The sequence below is a fragment of the Hemicordylus capensis genome, chromosome 4 (genome assembly GCF_027244095.1).
Source record: "Hemicordylus capensis ecotype Gifberg chromosome 4, rHemCap1.1.pri, whole genome shotgun sequence".
NCBI lineage: Eukaryota > Metazoa > Chordata > Lepidosauria > Squamata > Cordylidae > Hemicordylus > Hemicordylus capensis.
Window position 1 is genome coordinate 11,171,227 of NC_069660.1, and position 22,054 is coordinate 11,193,280.

General features: G+C 46.0%; 1 protein-coding gene across 4 annotated transcripts in view; it reads left to right on the forward strand.

The window, feature by feature from the left end:
• CHRNA4 (cholinergic receptor nicotinic alpha 4 subunit) overlaps positions 1-22,054 on the forward strand; it is a 93,969-nt gene that overhangs the window by 62,986 nt on the left and 8,929 nt on the right. For 3 of the 4 annotated variants that reach the window (XM_053250496.1, XM_053250499.1, XM_053250497.1), the window contains exon 5: positions 5,112-6,495. In XM_053250496.1, coding sequence (XP_053106471.1) covers positions 5,112-6,495 — 1,384 coding nt within the window. The remainder of the gene's footprint in view (positions 1-5,111; positions 6,496-22,054) is intronic. The other variant, XM_053250500.1, reaches the window with a different exon arrangement.

Here is a 22,054-nt window from a genome sequence, read left to right on the forward strand (position 1 = left end):
AGATGGGGTTGGAACTCCGGCCTGTCTATTCTGGGCAGATAAAAGCACTCCTAGCCTTTACATTACAACTTCCTTTTTGCAGGAAGGGATTGTGGCAAGAGATTAATGAATAGTTTGTAATTGCCACTTGAATAGCCTATCTGTGAATTGCCCTGTGTGAGTTTTTATGAGGGAGGATAGCCTTTCATTGCTGATTTCCTCTCATTTTTAAATTGTAAAATAGCATCATCTTGTTACTAAAATGTGCCACTTTGCTATAAAAAAGAAAAGAAAAAAGAGAGGAAATAAATAATTAAAGATTCAACCAAAAACAGAGAAACAGAAACTGATTTGGGGCAATTCACAAATATGCCATTCAAGGTGCAATTATTCAGTACTCTCCCAGAGAGAACCAAAGGGAATCAATCAAGTGAGCTGAACATGCAAGTAATAATTTTTCATTTGTAATTGTTAGGGTTCTGTGCTGAATAGAACTTATTTGTCCAATTGACATGATGGACATTAGCTGCATACACATTCACAAGTGATGTGGAACTGTGGGTCCAATGGACCTGCTCCGCCGCTCCTCCCACTATCCAGATTTGGTTGTAATGATCTCTCTGCAGTCAGTGAGAATGCAGAGTGGAGGGGGAACTGGCTGTGTGGGCTTCCTTTTTACTTGAAGGACAGCCCACACAGCCAATCACAGCCGGGGTTGAGGGAGGAACTTGCTCCCTCAACTCGGGTTGAAGGGGACTCAGCCTGTGGTTCCGTATTTGGACACAACACAGACTGCGTGCAACCTCAGGTTGTGGCAACAAAATTCACTACAACCGGAGGGTTCAGATTGGAGTCAGAAATCTGAAACCTTGGGTACGTCACCATGCCAAACCACTTTTGCACACATTCACATGTAAAGCTCTGGGAACCTCTGGCCCATTCAACTCTGGTTCAGCGTTATGTGTGAATGCAGCCACTGAGGTTGTTTTCATGACCTTGGAAGTGGGGCTGGAGAAGGCTTTGGGGAAGGCAGGTAAGCTTCCTGATGAATGGTGGCCATTTTGGGATCTGCCACACCATGCACCAGATGAGTGGCGCCGTGGCAGAATCCCGAGCTGGGATCGAGAGGAGGAAGTCTCCACACATCAGGGTGTGCCTCCCACAAGCAGCAAAGCAGCTGCTCCCAGTAGATCAGCTGCTCCATACGGCACAGCCACTCCTTCCCCCTTGGCTCACTGTCCAAAATGGCAACAGGCCCAGCTACCCAGTGGTGATCGCCCACACTGTTGCCTGCCGAGATAGAACAAACCATTGGTTCACTCTACCTTGGTAAAAAACCTAGTAGAAAAGGTGGGCTACCCAGTCCGGGAGCAGCCGGGAGCAGAGGGCTCCCGGTGCTCCAGATCAGGGATTCTCGCTGTTAGGTCCCCAGATGTTATTGGACTTCAACTCCCATAATTCCCAACCAAAGGCCACTGGGGCTGGGGATTATGGGAGTTGAAGTCCAATAACATCTGGGGACCCAACATTAAGAATCCCTGCTCCAGATGACATGAGCTGCCTAAGGTAATCCAGGCAGCTCGTATCGTGAGAATGACCTCATTATCTTGCCTATGTGGAAGAGTGCATTCAATATGGTGTGGAACTTCTATTCTAATTTCACATGTACCTAAATGTGGGAAAGCAATGCCCAAGGAGTGCTAAAGAGCTTAAGTGTGGAAGCACCCCAAAATGAACCATAAGGACACTGAACTGTATTTACTCTCATTCTTTCCTGCCATTTCTTCCCCCACTGTTAAACTTTATTTATTATTTCTCTGTGTAAACCACCCTGAGCCAGTTTTGGGAGGGCGGTATAGAAATTGAATTATTAATATTAATATTAATATTAATATTAATAATACCAGGGGGTAGCAGAATAGAAGAAAAATAAATAGAAAAAAATCACAAAATACAAAGATCTACAAATTGAAATTGAAAGGCTGTGGCAGAAAAAGACCCAAATAATCCCAGTGGTAATTGGCGCCCTGGGTTCAGTTCCAAAAGACCTTGAAGAGCGCCTCAACACCATAGGGGCCACAGAAATCACCATCAGCCAATTACAAAAAGCAGCTTTACTGGGAACAGCCTATATTCTGCAACGATATCTATAACAATTGACAATAAAATTCTGGCATTCCAGGTCCTTGGGAAGGACTCGATGTCTGGATAAAACAAACCAGTCAATAATATCTTTCTGTAAGTTCCCTGGGGCAGGGGCTGGCTGGTTTTTGTTTTCTTTTGTTTTGCTTACTGTAAAGCACCATGTACAGTGATAGAACTAAACCAACCCAGCCAACAAAGAATCATACAACTCAATTGCTTTGTAGGCACGACTGAAACCTTAAATAAAATAAGCCAGAGTCATACATTCCTGATGATGTAAACTTTCTCTTAAATATCGGCATGCTTTAAAGGGTTTTGCAAATGCTTCTCCCAAGTGGTTAGACCACTTAGCAAGTTCATTTACGAACTACTTCGGCACATAGCCTTTAGCACTCACAAAAGGCCCTGTGCAAATACAAAACTGCTCATGCAAAATACAAATCTGAATAGATAACACAACTAAGTAAGTACCAATAGGTAATAAAACCAATAGGTAGTATTTGGAGGGGTGTAGAAAAAGCTTGAATAGCAAAAGTTGAAGAAAGGAGTTATTCGGTTTGGTGTGGGAGAGTTCAGTAAAATGGGGGGTGGGTTCAAATATTTAGGGAAGGATCTGCAACCCTGTTTGCCTGGCCAATCAGCAACCATCAGTAGCACCATAAGAACAGGTTCTCGGTTAAGCTGTAATAGCTTGTACAAATGGAAACCAAATTTTAGATTAATTCAGTGCAAAATATGCTTACAAATAATCCTTCTTCCCTCTGTTTAAATATCAACGTTACATTTTCTGAATTACAGATAGGACAGTTTGATCCCCAAGCAAAACGTCCTGAATAACATTTTTTAATATATAGTTTACTAAAGGTAAAGTGTGCCGTCAAGTCGATTCCAACTCCTGGCGCCCACAGAGCCCTTGTCTTTGGTAGACAAGTATGAGATGATGCCTTTCACCATCTTCCTATATCGCTGCTGCCCGATAGAGTACCAGCGGGGATTCGAACTGGCAACCTTCTGCTTTAGTCAAGCATTTCCCGCTGTGCTAGGGCATGTTAAATAGTGATTTCATGACATGTGTGTCTGTGTGAATGCACATACATTTTCACAAGATTAATTTGCAGTGAAAATAATAGCTAGAAAATGCAGTTCAGGATGACTAAATAAGCCTTATTTAGGGGAGATGCCAGTGTTTAAAGAAGCCAGTGGCTGACATCCATACTAAATTGTTCCTGAAAAATCCTGCTGACATTAAGTAGTCCTTTAGAGTGTCTCCTGAGTAGTACTACTGAGTAACTTAGTCTGGATGTCAGCCAGTGTACCTTAAGCATGAAAGGAAGTGTGAAGATATCTGGCTGGCTGGTCACACCTTCTCATTTTGAACGGTGACATGAGAGGCACCATTAGGAGAGCTGAGCGGGAGGGCAAGGGAACAGGCTGTGTGTGTGTGTGTGTGTGTGTGTGTGTGTGTGTGTGTGTGTAGACCTCAGCCTGCAGGCGAGCTCCTTCCTCTCCCCTCACCAAGTAGGTGGGGAGGTAGTTTTGTGTGGGTCATGAAGACACATCGGCTGGGATACCTTATGGGGTATTCCAGCCTATGAAGCCAGAGCCAAGGATGTTCACCCAAAGAAAGGGGAAGGGAGAACTAGTCAGAGGGCCACCTCCAGCCTCAAAGGTAGGATGCCTCTGAGTACCAGTTGCAGGGGAGCAACAGCAGGAGAGAGGACATGCCCTCAACTCCAGCTTGTGAGCTTTCAGCGGCATCTAGTGGGCCACTGTGTGAAACAAGATGCACTAGATGGGCCTTGGCCTTGGGCCTGATCCAGCAGGGCTGTTCTTATGCTCTTATGTTCTTATGAGAAGCACTCCATTACCTCATGTCCAAGTTACCCCCGGGCTGGATTAAAGTCTTTGTAGGCCTTGGGAACTCTCATAACAATAGGCCCCCAAGACAGATCTATAGATAACTATCTGCATTGTGTACAGTGTATAATGTCTAATGTGTCAGAATGGGCATCTACAGGGCTGGATTATCCATTAGGATAATATCCTCACAAGAAGGAGTATTGTACTATTTTATTATGCTGTTTTTAAAAAATCAATTAAAGCAAATGGTTACGTTTGATTCAGTAGTTTTCCTTTCTCTCTCTCTCTCTCTCTCTCTTTTTTTTTTTTTGAGTCATCTGAGACTTTTTTATAGGCCCTTGTAAGCTTCCTAGGTCCTAGGCACTGTGGCGATTGTTCCCAATGGATAATCTAGCCCTGGGTACCCACACAGGTGGATTGGGAGTTCATTAAGTAATAATCAGGTCCATTGTAGATTCTGTATTCTATGTTAGATAAAGTTTTTGGCCGTATAAAAGCCAAAGTAATTGTTCCATCTCTTCAATCATGATTCTGGTGCAATTCTTCACCGGAGAGACAGCCCCCACAAATCCATCCCCTGCTTTGAGGAAGAGCCACTGCCTTTCATGACATCATTAGCCTTTACCCCAATTCCCATTTTTACCTCAGGTCTACTTGCATGTAACCAATCAACATGACTTAGATGTTAAAGAAAGAGGCAAGTCTGTAACAAGCCTGGAAGCTGAGGGCCAAGAATGAGCACAGAAGGGAGGGAAAAGCAGAACAGCTATTGCCATTAACTTAATGACAGTTTATATCTTTTGGAAGGGCAGGAAAATTCTCCAGCCTTGTGAACAACTAGAGAATAACATAAAACACGATTTACATTAAGCCAAGTTCCAAGCAAAATGTTTGATTTGGTATTCAAATTCTCTATTTGTTCCATTCAGTATTTGGCTTGCCCCACCCATATGTATTTGGATTTTCAGAAATATCCAGCCAAAGTTTCTCACAGTCCTATCACCTAATCATAAGCCCACTTTCCAGTGCTGGTTCTTACAATTTGTTAACTTTAGTAGTTAGCAGCTACTTAAGAAGTCCTTGTTTTGATTATCCTTTTCATGTTTCGTTCTCTTTCCTTCACACAGTGCAGATGGGGATTTTGCCGTCACCCACCTCACCAAAGCCCACCTCTTCTATGATGGCCGGATCAAATGGATGCCACCAGCCATCTACAAAAGCTCCTGTAGCATTGACGTCACTTTCTTCCCCTTCGATCAACAAAACTGCACCATGAAGTTTGGTTCATGGACTTATGACAAGGCCAAGATTGACCTGGAGAGCATGCACCGCCATGTGGACCAGTTGGACTATTGGGAAAGTGGTGAGTGGGTGATCATCAATGCCGTGGGCAATTATAACATCAAGAAGTATGAGTGCTGCTCAGAGATCTATCCTGATATCACCTATTCCTTCATCATCAGGCGCCTGCCTCTGTTCTACACCATCAACTTGATCATCCCTTGCCTGCTGATCTCTTGCCTGACTGTCTTGGTTTTCTATTTGCCTTCTGAGTGTGGGGAGAAGATCACTCTTTGCATCTCAGTCTTGCTGTCTCTAACTGTCTTCCTTCTCCTTATCACTGAGATTATCCCCTCCACCTCCCTGGTCATCCCCTTGATTGGGGAGTACTTGCTGTTCACTATGATCTTTGTCACCTTATCCATCATCATCACTGTCTTTGTGCTCAATGTCCACCACCGCTCTCCTCGCACCCACACCATGCCGGAGTGGGTGAGGAAGGTTTTCCTCGACGTGGTCCCACGCCTCCTCTTCATGAAGCGCCCTTCGGCAGTGAAGGACAACTGCAAAAGGCTCATTGAATCCATGCACAAAATTGCCAACTCTCAACGATTTTGGTCTGAGACTGAAGTGGAACCCAACTTCACTACCTCATCTTCAAACAGCCCTCAGAGCAATGAGCAATCGCCCACATCTTCCTTTTGTGCCCATCTTGATGACCAAGCAAAGACGCAGCCTGTGTGCAAATCGCCATCTGGCCAGTATTCCATGTTGCATCCCGATCCAATCCGGGCTAGTTGCACATCACTACAACCTCCCTGTCATCCACTGGAAGAATCCCAATCCAGCTCAATCTCCAAAGGCAGGTCACTAAGCGTCCAGCAGATGTACAGCAGCCCAGGAAAAGCAGAGGAAGGAAACATACGGTGTCGCTCCAGGAGCATTCAATATTGCTACTTGCAAGAGGAGTCATCCCAGACCAATGGGCAATCTACCGGGTCGCCGGCATCTCCGCGGTGCCATCTCAACGAGGAGCAGCCCAAATCCAAACCCACTCATTGTAAATGCAAATGTAAAAAGAACGAGTCAGCCAGCACCTCAGGGCAAGGGAGCAAGACTTTGGGCTCAAAGGACCAGCAGCTTTTGCTGATGTCACCTGCCTTGAAGTTAGCGGTGGAGGGTGTCCATTACATTGCAGACCACTTGAGAGCAGAAGATGCAGATTTTTCAGTAAGTAAAAATGAGTCATTTTCATCTCCACATAGTTGCTGTGAGTCAAAACTCAGGATCCCAACTACTGAAAAGCTCATAGCCCAAAAAGGCTGCAGAGGACAATAGGAGGGCCATGGCATAGCAGGGGGCCATATGCAAAGCATTCAGAAGGTCTCAGGTTCAATCCCTACCATCTCCAATTTTAAAAGGATCAGGTAGCAGTTGATGGGAAATACCTCTGCCAGAGAGCTGCTACCTCTCAGAGTAGACAGTAGTGAGCTAGATGGACCAATAATCTGAGACAGCTTTGGATGTTCATTAGCATAGATAGGCCAATAGTTTGATTCAATAAGGTCTTTTACATGGCCAAGAACCAAAACGTATGAGAAGGTAGGAGAAGAGAGCTAGTCTTGTGGTAGCAAGCATGACTTGTCTCTTTAAGCTAAGCAGGATCCATTCTGGTTGCATACGAAAGGGAGACTAGAAGTGTGAATGCTGTAAGATATTCCTTTCAGGGGATGGGGCCGCTCTGGGAAGAGCATCTAGGCTCCAAGTTCCTTCCCTGGCAGCATCTCCAAGATAGGGCTGAGAGAGATTCCTGCCTGCAACCTTGGAGAAGCTGCTGCCAGTCTGTGTAGACAATACTGAGCGAGATGGACCAGTGGTCTGACTCAGTATATGGCAGCTTCCTATGTTCCTATGAGATGGCAGTGCGCTTGGCAGTTAAGAAGACCCTTTAACTACCTATCTCACCACTCCACTGGTCCACCTGAACCAGGCTTCATTTGGCTCGATCATGAACTGAACTGCCCCTGGTTTGGTCCATGATTGAGCCACTGAACCAGTCCAGTTCGAGGTAAACCAGTTCGGCACCGAACCATTCCTGCACACCCCTAATGCAACTGTGGCACAAACACAAGCATGTTTGCAGTAGCACAACATTAGTCTGGAACATGGTTGCTAGTGCAATGTCTTTCTGCAAATACTTGGTAAATCAGGATGTCAGCCAATGCAAGGTTGATTCAACTTTTCTGCAGAAGTCCCAAGGCTATGTATGAATGACCTTCCCAAAGATATGCAACGGTGTGCTTATTTACTTTAGCCCTCAAAATGAAAAAGGAAAACTCAGTTATTCATGAAGATATTTGTTATCTTGATGGCTATTAGGAAATGAATGCTATTTGAACGGCTGATTTATGTGTTGCTTATGTTCACTCTTTGAGTAATTCATTTAATTCTTGTGTGATTTTTAACATTTTTTTTTAATTGCCTTTGTAAGCTGCCTCATATGGTTAGTGAAGCGGGACAGAAATATTTTACATAAATATAGATGACCTCCATTATTCATACCAACTCTTACCGTTCTGCATTTTCACCTTGGCAGCTTTAACAAACTGTCTTCTTTCAACTTAGAATGGAGCATGCTGTTCCCTGGGCATTGGGTGTCAGGTACTAGGGATGTGCAAAAAATTTCGGGCACAGAACGATCTGTGCCCGAAATGAACAATTTCGGGTGATTCGGGGCTGAACCGAATCACCCCCGATGTCCCCTGAATTTTTTCGGGCACGAGCCGAATCACCCGAATTTCAGGCACAAAAAATTCGGGTGATTCGGTTCATGGTTGATTTTTGGTGATTTTTTAAAGTTTTAGTGACTTTGGGGCAGTTCGGGGGCATAGCATGGGATTTGGGCAAAAGGAGTGGGGTGGGGTGATAGTGCCTAATGGGTGCAGGCTACCACCCCAATTTCAGGGGGATTGGGCAAAGGGCTGATTTTTGGTAAATTTCTGAAATTTTCATGTCTTTGGGGCAGATTGGGGCATATTGGGGCTGAAAGTGGGACCTGGGGCAGAATAGTGGGGTGGGGTGGTAGTGCCTAATGGGTGCAGGCTACCACCCCAATTTCAGGGGGTTTGGACAAAGGGGTGATTTTTTGAGAATTTTTGAAGTTTTGGTGACTTTGGGGCAGTTTGGGGGCAGAAAGTGGATCTGCCCCAAAAGAGTGGGGTGAAGTGGTAGTGCCTAATGTGTGGAGGCTACCACACCAATTTCAGGGGGATTGGGCAGAGGGATGATTTTTTGAGAATTTTTGAAGTTTGGGTGTCTTTGGGGCAGATTGGGGGCAGAAAGTGGATCTGCCCCAAAGGAGTGGGGTGGGCTGCTAGATAGTGTCTAATGGCTGGAGGCTACCACCCATCCCCAATTTAAGAGTGATTGGGCATGGGGTGAATTTTGGTGAATTTATTTTTATGAGGTTTGTCTTCATAAGGTGAAGTGTGCTAAATTGATTACTTCCTCATATTATTCATAGTAAAGGAAAGTGTGAAAAAGTGAAAGTGGGGTCATGAGAGTTGTTTAATTGAAAAAAAATCTCATTTGCTATGATAGAATGAGAATTCACACCTCAGAAGTTTTTTCTGAGGTGTGAATTCTCATTCTATCATAGCAAATGAGATTTTTTTTTCAATTAAACAACTCTTATGACCCCACTTTCACTTTTTCACTTTCCTTTACTATGAATAATATGAGGAAGTAATCAATTTAGCACACTTCACCTTATGAAGACAAACCTCATAAAAATAAATTCACCAAAATTCACTCCTCTGCCCAATCACTCTTAAATTGGGGATGGGTGGTAGCCTCCAGCCATTAGGCACTATCTAGCAGCCCACCCCACTCCTTTGGGGCAGATCCACTTTCTGCCCCCAATCTGCCCCAAAGACACCCAAACTTCAAAAATTCTCAAAAAATCAGCCCTCTGCCCAATCCCCCTGAAATTGGTGTGGTAGCCTCCACCCATTAGGCACTACCACGCCACCCCACTCTTTTGGGGCAGATCCACTTTCTGCCCCCAAACTGCCCCAAAGTCACCAAAACTTCAAAAATTCTCCAAAAATCACCCCTTTGTCCAAACCCCCTGAAATTGGGGTGGTAGCCTGCACCCATTAGGCACTACCACCCCACCCCACTATTCTGCCCCAGGCCCCACCTTCTGCCCCAATATGCCCCAATCTGCCCCAAAGACATGAAAATTTCAGAAATTTACCAAAAATCAGCCCTTTGCCTAATCCCCCTGAAATTGGGGTGGTAGCCTGCACCCATTAGGCACTACCACCCCACCCCACTCCTTTTGCCCAAATCCCATGCTATGCCCCCGAACTGCCCCAAAGCCACTAAAACTTTAAAAATTCACAAAAAATCAGGACTTTGCCCAATCCCCCTGAAATTGGGGTGGTAGACTCTACCCATTGGGCACTACCACCCCACCCCAAAATTTTGCCCCTGGGCCCCTTTTTACCCCCCCGAATCGATTCGGATTCAGATTCGGATTAAATCCGAATCCGAACCGAATCAAGGGTGATTCGGGTGACCCAGATTCGGGCACAAAACAGAACGGGGGTGATTCGGCTCGGGTCCGAGCCGAATCACCCGAAAACCCAAATTGCACACCCCTATCAGGTACTGCAGAGCTCCAGTTAGAGCCTGTGGATGAGCTTTAGAGTCCACTGCAATACTAGAACTGCTGGTCAGAGAAGGGATCCAGAGACACTGAAAGCCAGGCACTCAGTCCAGCAACCTCCTGGATTTAGGAGCCAGCTGACCTAGATAAGCCAATTTTCCTCTATTTCCTTCTAAGTGGTTTAGGGCGTCTCCAATAGATCTTACCAGAATGTTTTCATTCAAAAGTGAGGGCAATGGTGGGAGGGGATTTTTCATGAAGATGTCCCTCATTCACTTGTTTCACTGCCCACTCTCCTGTTTTGTGATCTGGGCAGCAGCAGTGATTGCTCTCCTGCTGCTGCTTTTCCTCTATAAGGCCCTCACTCTGAACTGGCTTATGATGTTGCCGTGCCATCATGTAGCCTTGTCATGCAACTAAGCCAGAGTGAGGGCTGTGCTTCCAGTCCTCACTCTGAAGTCTTTTGCAAAATCTGAGGGGCTGCAGCTCAGTGATAAAGCACCTGATTTAAAGCAGAAAGTCCCAGGTTCAGTCCCTAACATTTCCAGGTCAGTCTGGGATGAACCTGAAAAAGACTGCTATCTGAAACCCTGAAGAGATGCTGCCAGTCAGTGTAGCCAACACTGACCTAAATGGAGCAAGGATCAGACTCCGTAGCAGGCAGCATCATAGGTTTATAAGAGGGGGGGGAATGGTGCCCACCAGCAGCCATCATCTTGCTTAAAGCTGTGTGCATGCACACACACACACACACACACACACACACACACAGAGCAAAGAATGTACAGCTACAGTGGACATATCCCTGTTTTTGAAGCATGGGTGCTCATGCATGGAGGGGCAATTTTTACCCGTATCCCCTCCCCCCAGAAGTGGTATAAGCAATGTACAATCATGTCCCTGAAGGCTATGTGGCCCTCAGGGACATAACTGCATGTTATTCAGAGCATTTCCAGGGGAAGGGAAGATGGGTGAAAATTGCCTCCCCCCACCACAATCCAAGCACCTATCCTTCAGAAGTGGGGACACTTCTGCTGTACCTGTGCATCTGTTGCTGCACACACAGAGCTTTATTCAGGATGTCTGTCTGTTTGCAGTGCACCCCTGCCCCTGAAGTGCCAAAGGGTCACCCTATGAACAGGGAGGTAAAGTTGTGGTAGGGGGCAGTTTGGCTGAGCACTAAGATAGCTACAAGTCTAGCTGAAGTCCCTATTTGGGGAAACCTGTCACTGACCCAAGCCACTAGCTGCTCCTCTCTCTGTACTGCCTCTGTCCTGATTTCCTGCAGCCTTCCGCCCCAGCTTCCTGGTCTCTTCAGTTCAGCCCATCTCTTTCCTTCTTTGCCCTCCATCCTCCAACCTCTGACTTTGGCTCTGTCCTCCTGTCAAGACTATGAACTTCACTCCTGCCTGCCTCCTCTGATTTAGGTCACCCAGAGTCCTTCTAGTTGCTGGGAGCTGACCTTGCAAGGACTTCAGTTCTGAGCACCCAATCTTGGGTCTTGCCTTAGACTTCTAAGTTTAGCACACTGCAGTTTGGCATTATAGCATGCCCAGAACTGTTTCAAGTTGTTTTTTTTAAAGTGGCACTGGGAGAAAAATGTACACTAATGACAGAAGACAGAACAGGAATGCTCTCTGAAAGCAAATCATATTGGGAAGGGCAAACCTGAGTTCCCGGAGACTCACCTGGAACCCCATTAGGCACTGAGCACCATGAAAGATGGCTGCACACAGTAACGCACACAGATCCCAATGAGTATAAGTGGTGCTGAATGCTTTCATGGGACTGAATGCAAAATCCTGCAGGACATAATAACCCGTCCCTAAAGCTATTATCTGGAAACAGAAAGTCTGCACCTTGCAAGACGCAGATAAAAAGCAAAAGATGAGAACTCCAAAGGCAGTTCAGCCTGTTCGTTTGTTAAGAACTTGAATGTATTTCCCTTTAGAGATAAGCCACCAACAAGCCAGGGAATTATCACCTCGGAGGTCATTCACACGACCAGGCAGGCAGAAGATGGGTGGGTGGGGGAAAGGCTGGTTTAACTCACGTCTCCCCCAGACGACTGCTGCCTGTTTCCAGGAGCACGGACCGCGCTCCAAGACAATGCACGCTAGGTGCCTGCAGCGCAGAGCTCTGGAGGCCAGCATGCGTCATCCTGGCTTCCGGAGATCCAACTATGCACTGCGTGACACATACAATGCACTATCCCCCAGGAGATGGGCACTCTAGTTGCCCCACTCTGTATCTGCTGAGGCTAAACATAGCCCCAGCGAAATGATCCCAGAGCCCTGGCTAAGAGCCGGGCTACAAAGTGGGGCTAGGCAACACTGCCCCACCACAATTGGGCCCGGTGGTTCTCATGCACAGCCTAACCCAGGCTAGGCTTCCCTAGCCTGGGTTAGGGGGCACGCGAGAACAGCCTCTCTGTCTACTGTTTACAAAATGACTCTGGCTGCTGAGCCTGAAAAGCATGACACAGCAAAGGGGTACTCTGAGGGGACATGCAAGTTGGTGGCCAGGCCAGGTTTCCCTGGGGAGATATCACAAAACCAGACTTCAGATAATTTCTGGGAGGCACTAGACTACAAGTGGCCCTTTGTTACCCACGGTTTCAACAACCCCAGTTCCGCATATCCCAAAGAGACCCGGTTTCTTCATCTGTGGTATACAAATAGGCTAACGTTCATCTATACATGGTTTTGAGTGGTCGGAAATGACCCAAAAGTGACTTCCAGTGTCATTTCTGGCCCCCTTTACAGTGCAGAGCCATTTTACACAAGTGGCTTGGGCATCTCCCTGCTTATTGGATGCCTTTGGCCCACCCAGCAGCAGCTATACATTTTCAGTTGCTACTGGCAACCAGGAACTATGATAATCCAAGCTCCCTACCACGTGCCAGGATTAGGCAGTACAGCTAGTTTCCACCACGGTGGTGAATGTTGTCATAATTTACAGACTGACTCCTCAGTTTGCTCGCTGAGATGCAAAAAATAAAGCTCAGAGAAAGTTACTTAAGCGGCAACAGAACTTGAAGGCCTGGCACTCTGCTCACTTCTCCACCCACCCTTCTCATTTCTGACCAGGCGTCTCGGTAATCCCTTCCATCCAAGGCAGGCTGAGCCACTACCCACCTTAGCAGATTTGATCTGAGCACAATAATAGTCTCCCATTCCACACACTGAAAACCCATCAACCCACGTCCTCACTATGCAATCTAAACAACAGAAATAGTTGCATTCATTTGAAGCACTGAAGCCATACAATAGAATTTGTTCTTCCGTCTTGGGTCCCCCATGATGGCTTATAATAGAAGGAATCAATCTTTCTTTTCCTTCCTTCCTTCCTAGGAACATAGGAAGCTGCCATATACAGAGTCAGACCATTGGTCTACCTAGCTCAGTATTGTCTTCACAGACTGGCAGCATCTTCTCCAAGGTTGCAGGCAAGAATCTCTCTCAGCCCTCTCTTGGAGATGCTGCCAGGGAGGGAACTTGGAACCTTCTGATCTTCCCAGAGCGGCCCCATCCCCTGAAAGGAATATCTTACAGTGCTCACACTTCTAGTCTCCCTTTCATATGCAACCAGGGCAGACCCTGCATAGCTAAGGGGACAAGTCATGCTTGCTACCACAAGATCAGCTCCTCTTTTTCTTTCTTTCTTTCTTTCTTTCTTTCTTTCTTTCTTTCTTTCTTTCTTTCTTTCTTTCTTTCTTTCTTTCTCTTGGAGAAATCCTGCCTCACATTTCTCATAAACATCTCTCCTCACAATGTTAATGAAGAAAGCGTTATCTTGAGAATGTATCCCCCTCCCCTTCTTGTTTTTGATTTTTTTAAATTTACCACATAAGACCGTGGGATGGAAATACAATACCTGGCTGCATCTCTCTTGGTTGTATCGATGCTTTCCCCTTGTCTGAAGCATCCTGGCTCCTGGGTGGGAATATGCCCTCTACTGCAAATGTCAACACAATTTTGCCTGCTATAAATGACAGTCCCATTACATGATTAATCCGATGGAAAGAAAAATAATGAAAGACAGCTCAGTGTGAGAATGAGGAATCAAATTGGAGGGAAATAAATTACCATTGGTGACCCTGGGTTTTCTTCAACTTTATTGGGAAAAGATATAGAATCTATAATATTAGAATACCAGTTTTGTGCTCTGTTCAGCACTGAAAAAGAAAAATTGCTTCTCTAGCTTCTAGCGCTGCAGGGATTAAAGTAATTTCCCCAAAAATACCTCTGCTGAAACACTCTCGAGTAACCCTGTGCTGGCTTGTGTATATTTTGTGTTAGAAAATAAGCCAAAAGAAAAAATCTGTGTAGCCTGAATTGTGAATGAAGCCAAGTTCTGCAAATTGCATTGAGCAGGGTTTTTAAAGATGTTGTTGGACTACAATTCCCATCATCCCTAGCCACAATGGGAGTTGTAGTCCATCATTATCTGGGGACCCACCATCTGAGAAGTTTAGGAATTCAGTTTAGGAATTCACTTTGACAAGATGTGGTGAGGGCCCCACCTAAATTGTTACTGAAGGGGAGACAAGCTCCTAGAAGGCAGGTGTATCAATAGCTGCTGATCATGATGGAACCTCCATGTGGAAAGGCAGTATGTCTCTGAATATCAGTTGCAGGAGAGCAATAGCGGAAAACAACTATTTGTCTACACGGGCTTCCCAGCACCATCTGACTGGCCATTGTGGCTGGAGATGATTGGAGTTTCAGTCCAGCAACAACTGGGAACCCAGGTTTGAGAACCCCTTGCATATTATTATTATTATTATTATTAATTCAGTTTCTATACAGCCCTTCCAAAAATGGCTCAGGGTGGTTTACACAGAGAAATAATAAATAAATAAGATGGATCCCTGTCCCCAAAGGGCTCACAATCTAAAAGAAACATAAGACAGACACCAGCAACAATCACTGAAAGTCCTGTGCTGGGGGTGGATAGGGCTGTGCATAATCCCCCATAGTCTGTGCAGAATAGACCCCCATAGTCTGTGCAGAATAAGCTATGTGGAAGACATTTGCTGATTTTGAAGAATGCATTCTGATTCTGCTGGTCAAGAGTGCAAACAAAGTGAAGTACTGAGAGCCTTGTCCCCAGACCATCACAAGTCTATACTAGGGTTGAGCAGAATCATTGTGCTTTTCCCTCTCCTACTGCTCAGAAGGGATCCCTGCTGTTTCTTACCTTCTCAGAACTGGTAGTGGAAATGAGACCTCTGGGGAGGAGGAGGTCTGTGTGGGGCTGGGTGTTCTTTTGCACGCACAAACAATTGAGCAAACCCAGTTGCACAATGGTGCAGCCATAACTTCCAATGGCCGTACCATGGTGCAACTATCTTGGTGCAGTTTTTGGGCTTGTGTCTGAGTGCTCTTATGCACTGCCACCAATGCAACGCTACAGTGTGCATGTTGCATTGCACAATAGGTCAAGCCACTGAGTAAACATGGTTAGAAGTGCATATTGAAATGCAATTAAAGGGGATGAGACCTATTTATGGAGGAGGATAGACATATCAATGGCTATGTCTTATTTTTTATTTTTTATTTTACATTGATATTCTGCTCTTCCTCCAAGGAGCCCAGAGCAGTGTACATAGTTAAGTTTCTCCTCACAACAACCCTGTGAAGTAGGTTAGGCTGAGAGAAGTGACTGGCCCAGAGTCACCCGCAAATATCATGATGACCACACAGAACCTCCAAATTCAGGGGCAGTATACCACTCTATACCATTTGCTGGGGTGCTACATTGAGCAAAGGCTGTTGCCTTCATGCTCAGCTTATGGGCTTCCTAGAAGAATCTGGTTGGCATCTGTCTCTGTGAAAAGCAGGATGCTGGACTAGATGGATCCCTTGGACAAATCCAGCAGGCCTCTTTCTGTGTTTTTATGGTAGACTACGTGCATTGAATTTTGGAAGGGAATTTGGCAGTGAAACAGAAAATTTGCAGGTCAGCCTTTTAACTTAAAAACAAAACAAAACTTTGGGAGATTTGATCACATAACTCCCACTGTCTTGTCTAATTTAGCCCTCAATCCCAGTGAACATTCATTCATTCATTCATTCATTCATTCATTCATTCATTCATTTAACATATTTTTATACTGCCCCAAACTTACGTTTCTGGGTGGTTTACAATAAGAGAAAAACAAAAGTCAAACATTAGTTCAAAACAAAAACAAGAAATTTAAAACATAAGAATTCAAATTTTTTGAAACAATATTCTAAAAACAACATTAAAACAATCATAAACATTAAAACATAACATAAGAACAGCCCTACTGGATCAGGCCCAAGGCCCATCCAGTCCAGCATCCTGTTTCCCACAGTTGCCCACCAGATGCCTCTGGGGAGCCCACAGGCAAGAGATATGTGCATGCCCTCTCTCCTGCGGTTGCTCCCCTGTACTTGGTATTGAGAGGCATCTTGCCTCTGAGGCTCTACCATGTCTCCCCATGGTCGCCCCTTTCCAAACTAAAAAGTCTGAGATGCTATGGCCTTACCTCATAAGGAAGGTGCTCCAGGTCCCTGATAATCTTTTTTGTCCTCTTCTGCACCTTTTCCGGTTCTACAATGTCCTTCTAAAATATGGTAACCAGAACTTTATGTGTACTCCAAATGTGGCCGCACTATAGATTCCTCTTCTGAAGTCATCTTCAGATTCTTCTTCTGAAGTCCTGAAGATTCCTCTTCTGAAGTGCACGGTATCAGTGTTGGACTTCCTTGGCAATGCTCCACTCACATATAAGCTGAATTGGATCACACTATGGTCACTGTTCCCCAGTGGTTCTACAACTCTGACGTCTCATACCAGGTCCTCTGAGCACCACTCACGTTTTAGTCCTAGGTCACCTTCTCTCTGGTTGGTTCCGTAATTAACTGTTCTAAGGCACAGTCATTTAGCATGTCTAGAAATTTGGCCTCTCTGTCAATAACCGCACATGAGTCTGTGTGAGGGTAATTCAAGCCACTAGTTATTACAGGTCTGTCTCTGACGGTTCTCTGATTTGCTTCTCCAGGTCACTCCCAGCATTTTGATCTGGAGGGTGATAGCATGTCCCTAGTAACACAATTCCTTTCAGTCCTCATATTGTCACCCATAATGGTTGTGGGGAGGATTCTGGTCCTCCTAGGTTGTCTAGCTTGTTGCATTCTATTCCTTCTTTAACATACAGTGCTGCTCCACCTTGCATGCCAGTAAATATGCACAAGACTGGGCTGAAAGCCTCTTTAGAGTCTTAACAAGATGTCACTTAGCAAGATGGGTCTGTCCTTAAGATCCTGATCAGTATTCTCCTGAAGTCCCACTGCCACAGGGGAAATGTGGGTATATTAAAAGTAAATAGCTCCTTTAATTAAGAGATTGAGGGTTGGGTTTTTTTAAGATTAAAAAGAGAGCAAAACTAGAAGACAGGAAGCAAGAGCATGTTTTAGAAATGGTCTTGTGCAAATGAAATTTGCCAGGTGTTAATGGCCTGAAGCTGCTTTGGTTTGTCCTTGTTTTCCCCACCCTGAAAGTAGACAGCAGTGGCAGAGCCAGGGAACAGGGGACCTTTCTGGTGGCCAGGCCAGCTGTGTGCCGCGCACATGCCAGTGACACCTCTTGTGCATGATATCATGTGCAAGGGGCAGGGCCCAAGCACCAGAGGGCCCGCACGAGCCTTCTGGAGCTGATTTCCAGCCAGCGTTTGCTGCTGGGTGGTTTATTTCCCTTTCTCTCCCTCCAGCAAGGGAAATAAATGAATCCGCTATGGAGGGCTCATGCAGCCCTTCCAGAGTTCTAGCCATGGGAGATGGGTACCAGTTAGGTGGCTCCCAGGAGCTTGGCGGCCGGGTTCTTTGAACCCGTCTTCTCAGTTATAGCTCTGCCCCTGGTAGACAGGTCCATACATTATTTTGAGCCCCGAGTGAGCACGCAAGCCCTCCTTCCAGTGTTTCGAAGGATATGCAAGATTGGGCATGATGTCTGAACCCACCATTCTCAGCATATTCTTAGATTTGAAGTGGGGGACAGATGTTGGGTTCCATACTGCAAGTAGGGTAGAATACACCAAGACTGGTGGGTGCACATGCCATGCCCATGCTCAGCAATATCCTTCCTGACTCTGACTGATATACTATACAATGCTCCATCAGCCTAGGAATGGAGTATTTGCATGCTTGCCCAAGAGTGCTCTACTGCACCGTTGTGCAAACGCAGTTGTGTGATAGAGGGCCATTGGAAGTAATGGCCGTCTATCGTGTGCTGCGTTGGCACAATTCGGGGGTCTTGCACATGTATGCCAGCTACTGGAAGTAGGGGTCGAACGTGCACTCAGAGCTCCGGTGGCTCGGCCAAACCTCCAGTTCAATGTGATGTGTGAACCCACCCAGTGTCTTGAGTCAAAGGCTCCCTGAGGGTTTTTTCCCCCTAGCCACATTTGACAAATGCATAGGTAATTTGCTAGCTGAGCAAAGAGGCAACTTTTAAAGATGGGGTTCTCTTATGTTTAGCAGTGGGGGAGCAACTTCCCTTATCCAACTCCAGCAGATCATCCCTCAAGTGGTCATTGCTGGTGTCCACCTTTTGTCCTTTTTACATTGTGAGCCTTTTGGGAACAGGGCACCATCTTATTACCGTCTTATTACTGTGATTACTGATATATTACCATCCAGATATTACGGATATTACTGTCTGATTACCACCTTATTACCGTGAACCCTTTGGGAACAGGGCACCATCTTATTACTTATTACTGTCTTATTACCGTCTTATTACTGTCTTATTACTTATTACCATCTTATTACTTATTACTTAACAGGGCAACATCTTATTACTTATGTTTAGCAGTGGGGGAGCAACTTCCCTCATCCAACTCCAGCAGAGCATCCTTCAAGTGGTTGTTGCTGATGTCCACCTTTTGTTCTTTTTACACTGTGAGGCCTTTGGGAACAGGGCAGCATCTTAGTACTTATTTTCCTATGTAAACTGCATTGAGAAATTCTGTTGAAAAGCAGTATATACAGTAAATATCCCTAGTCTTGCAGTATACTAGCAGTATACTAGACTGGGATGATCCTATGCATGTTTCTTCAGAGGACGAGCAAGTACCAAAGTGCTTGTCTTGAACATCAGTTGCACCCCTCTAGCATGATTTTTGAATTCTCAAAAACCTTTGAGGGGGTTTTCCAAGTGCTGAGCAGGAACACTCAAAGGAGGCAAAGGCTGGTCAGCCCTTCTTGCCCACCCTTGCTACCTCTTGGAGAAACTTCTATTGAACACAGTGCATCAGGCACATAGCAAGCTGCCCGGCGGCCCAGGGACAAAGCTCCCGGCCCATCGCGCAAGTGCTTTGCACACGCACCCCACCACCCAATCCATGCTTGCCCCATCTGCGAGGCCCCCTCCTTGATTTTTCTGGGGGTGGGGTTTGCTCACCCTGCTGCGGCCCCATCACTCATAATGCCCATAATCTTCACTGTGGTGGGGGCAGGTGGGCTTCTCCCCCCATTCTCTTGGGCCTGTGTGTCTGTGCACTCCAATTATGGATAGCGTCGCATGTCGTGACGTCATTACATGCAGCACTATCCATAATTGGAGTGTGCAGGTCCACAGGCCCGAGAAAAGCTGCAGGCTGGCCGGAAGTAGGGGGGGAAAGCCCGGGGGGGTGGCCTGCTCCCCCAGGTGGTGAAGATTATGGGCAGTATGAGTGGTGTGGCTGAGGTGGGACAGTGGCAGGCACAGAAGGCAGCAGTGGCACGGAGGGCAGTGGCAGGCAGTACCCTTGTGGTACTGTGGCAGGGAGCCCTTGTGGCCCTCTGACCAGTCTGGGCCCAGGGATATTCACACCCCCTTGCCCAATGGATGCTATGCCCCTGCAGTGCAACCTACTTCTGAGTAAACAGACTGCACATGCCTTCTTGCAGTTGCTCACCGTTCCAGATCCAGATCAATTTTTCTTCCAGACCTCATTACCATGAAAGAGGAAGGGCCGAGCTCCAGTCTCCTAAAGTAATTGAAACTGTAAGCTTCTCTTTTGAAATGTAAGCAGCTCTTTCCCCTTCCCCTCTGATCTGATTTCTCCATCCCAAAAGTACTTTGGGATTTTAATTGCCCTCCAGAGGTCATTTCCAGTAGACTTGATACTCATTTAATCTGACTCTTGGGGAAATATATAGACATTGATGACGTTAAATAAGCATGAATGTAGGAACAGAAACCAAATGTTGGGGGAAGTGTAGGCAGGCTTCATCAGAACCATGAATATGGAATATGGTCAACCCCTCCTGTATTCTACCAAAGACAATCACAGGGCTCTGTAGGCGCCAGGAGTCGACACCGACTCGACGGCACTACTTTACCTTTACCTGGAGGTGCTGCCAGGGTTTGCACCTAGTAACTTCTTCATGCAAAGCAAATACTCTTCCACTGAGCTACACACAGAGCTTTCAAGGTCAAACCAGCACTTTGAATTGTACCCAGCAATTAACGGCGAGCCTGTGGAGGTGTCTTAATGACTGGTGATCTTGACTTGCAATGAGGGATTGGTCTAGGTGGTCTTTCTGAAATGCACGGCCTTGAACTCTTTGGTCGGCCCTTGTGACTCAGCAGCCCATTATCAGACACCGGGGCGTGTTTTGGAAATGATTTGCAAGCAGAGCAGAGAGGGGGATTTATGCACCATAAATAATTCTAAGAGCTGTTAACAGTCTCACAACATGCTTCACTCGGAATCTAGCGCAGCCTTGACGTGACATGATTTCCTGGCATATGAGATAAAATTAATGTAGAATGCTAGTATGACTGATGACTTCACACAGCAGCCTTCCTGCGATGTGTCAAATTGGACGGCACGACAGATCAGAAGAGCGGATATGTGGCTAGCGAGGGCTGATGCTTGTGGAGCTTTGTAAATTATGAGAACAGGATGAATTGTCAGGATGAGTTTCTATGCTGACCGAAGGTCGTAGCATTGATTTTAATTCATGTGTTTCTTTCTATCCCTCTTTTTCATGTCAAAGAGATACTTAAAGGAGCTAGCAAAGTATCACCAGCAATCTTATATCTATTTCTCAAATAGCTAGCAATGTTTTTATTCTCAAAAAGCTCAGAAATGCCTCAGTGTAGCTCAATGGAGTGGAATGTCCACATACTCAGAAGGCATTTAACATACAACCAGTGCATGGAGTTCATAGAACTCAGTGGCAAGAAGTGGGGTCGAAGGAGGGCTTGACCAAAAAGAGCAGGGAATTTCTTAGCTTGAAGAATACTCCCTCAAGAGAGTCACAACCTCTTCTGCTTCTCAGGGGGAAAGAGACCTAAAAAATGCCATGCTCAGGCACAGGCTTAAGGAATACATCACGTGCACTCTAGGGACATTCTGCAACACTTGTAATGTATCTAGACTTTAAAAAAACCCAAAGAACTGCTCCAGCAATTTAAACATGTATGTTTCAGTTTGGGCCAAGCTAGGTGTGATTGGGGAGCTCCATGTTTAGAGCGCCTGCTGTCTTTTTTAATATGTGTGTGTGTGTGTGTGTGTGTGTGTGTGTGTATAATTTCATTTGTTTTTTGCTCTAAGGTAGCTGAGGGATCACCCATACCAGATGGCTTTAAGAGGGGTTTGGATAACCTCATGGAGGAGAGGTCTATCAGTGGCTAATAGTTGGAGGGCTATAGGCCAACTCCAGCCACAGAGGCAGGATGCCTCTGAGTACCAGTTGCAGGGGAGTAACAGCAGGAGAGAGAGCATGTCCTCAACTCCTGCCTGTAGGCTTCCAGTGACATCTGATGGGTGACTGTGCGAAACAGGATGCTGGACTAGATGGGCCTCCTTGGGCCTGATCCAGCAGGGCTGTTCTTAAGTTCTTAATCAGAGGGCTATAGGCCACCTCCAGCTTCAGAGGCAGCATGCCAGTTGCAGGGGAGCAACAGCAGGAGAGAGGGCATGCCCTGCCTTAACTCCTGCTGTAGGCTTCCAGTGGCATCTGGTTGGCCACTGTGAGAAACAAGATGCTGGACTAGATAGGCCTTCTTGGGCCTGATCCAGCAGTGCTGTTCTTATGTTCTTAACTTTGGCAGGGTGGGGCGAGGCAAGTGGTGTGGATCAGGGCTGCAGTGCTA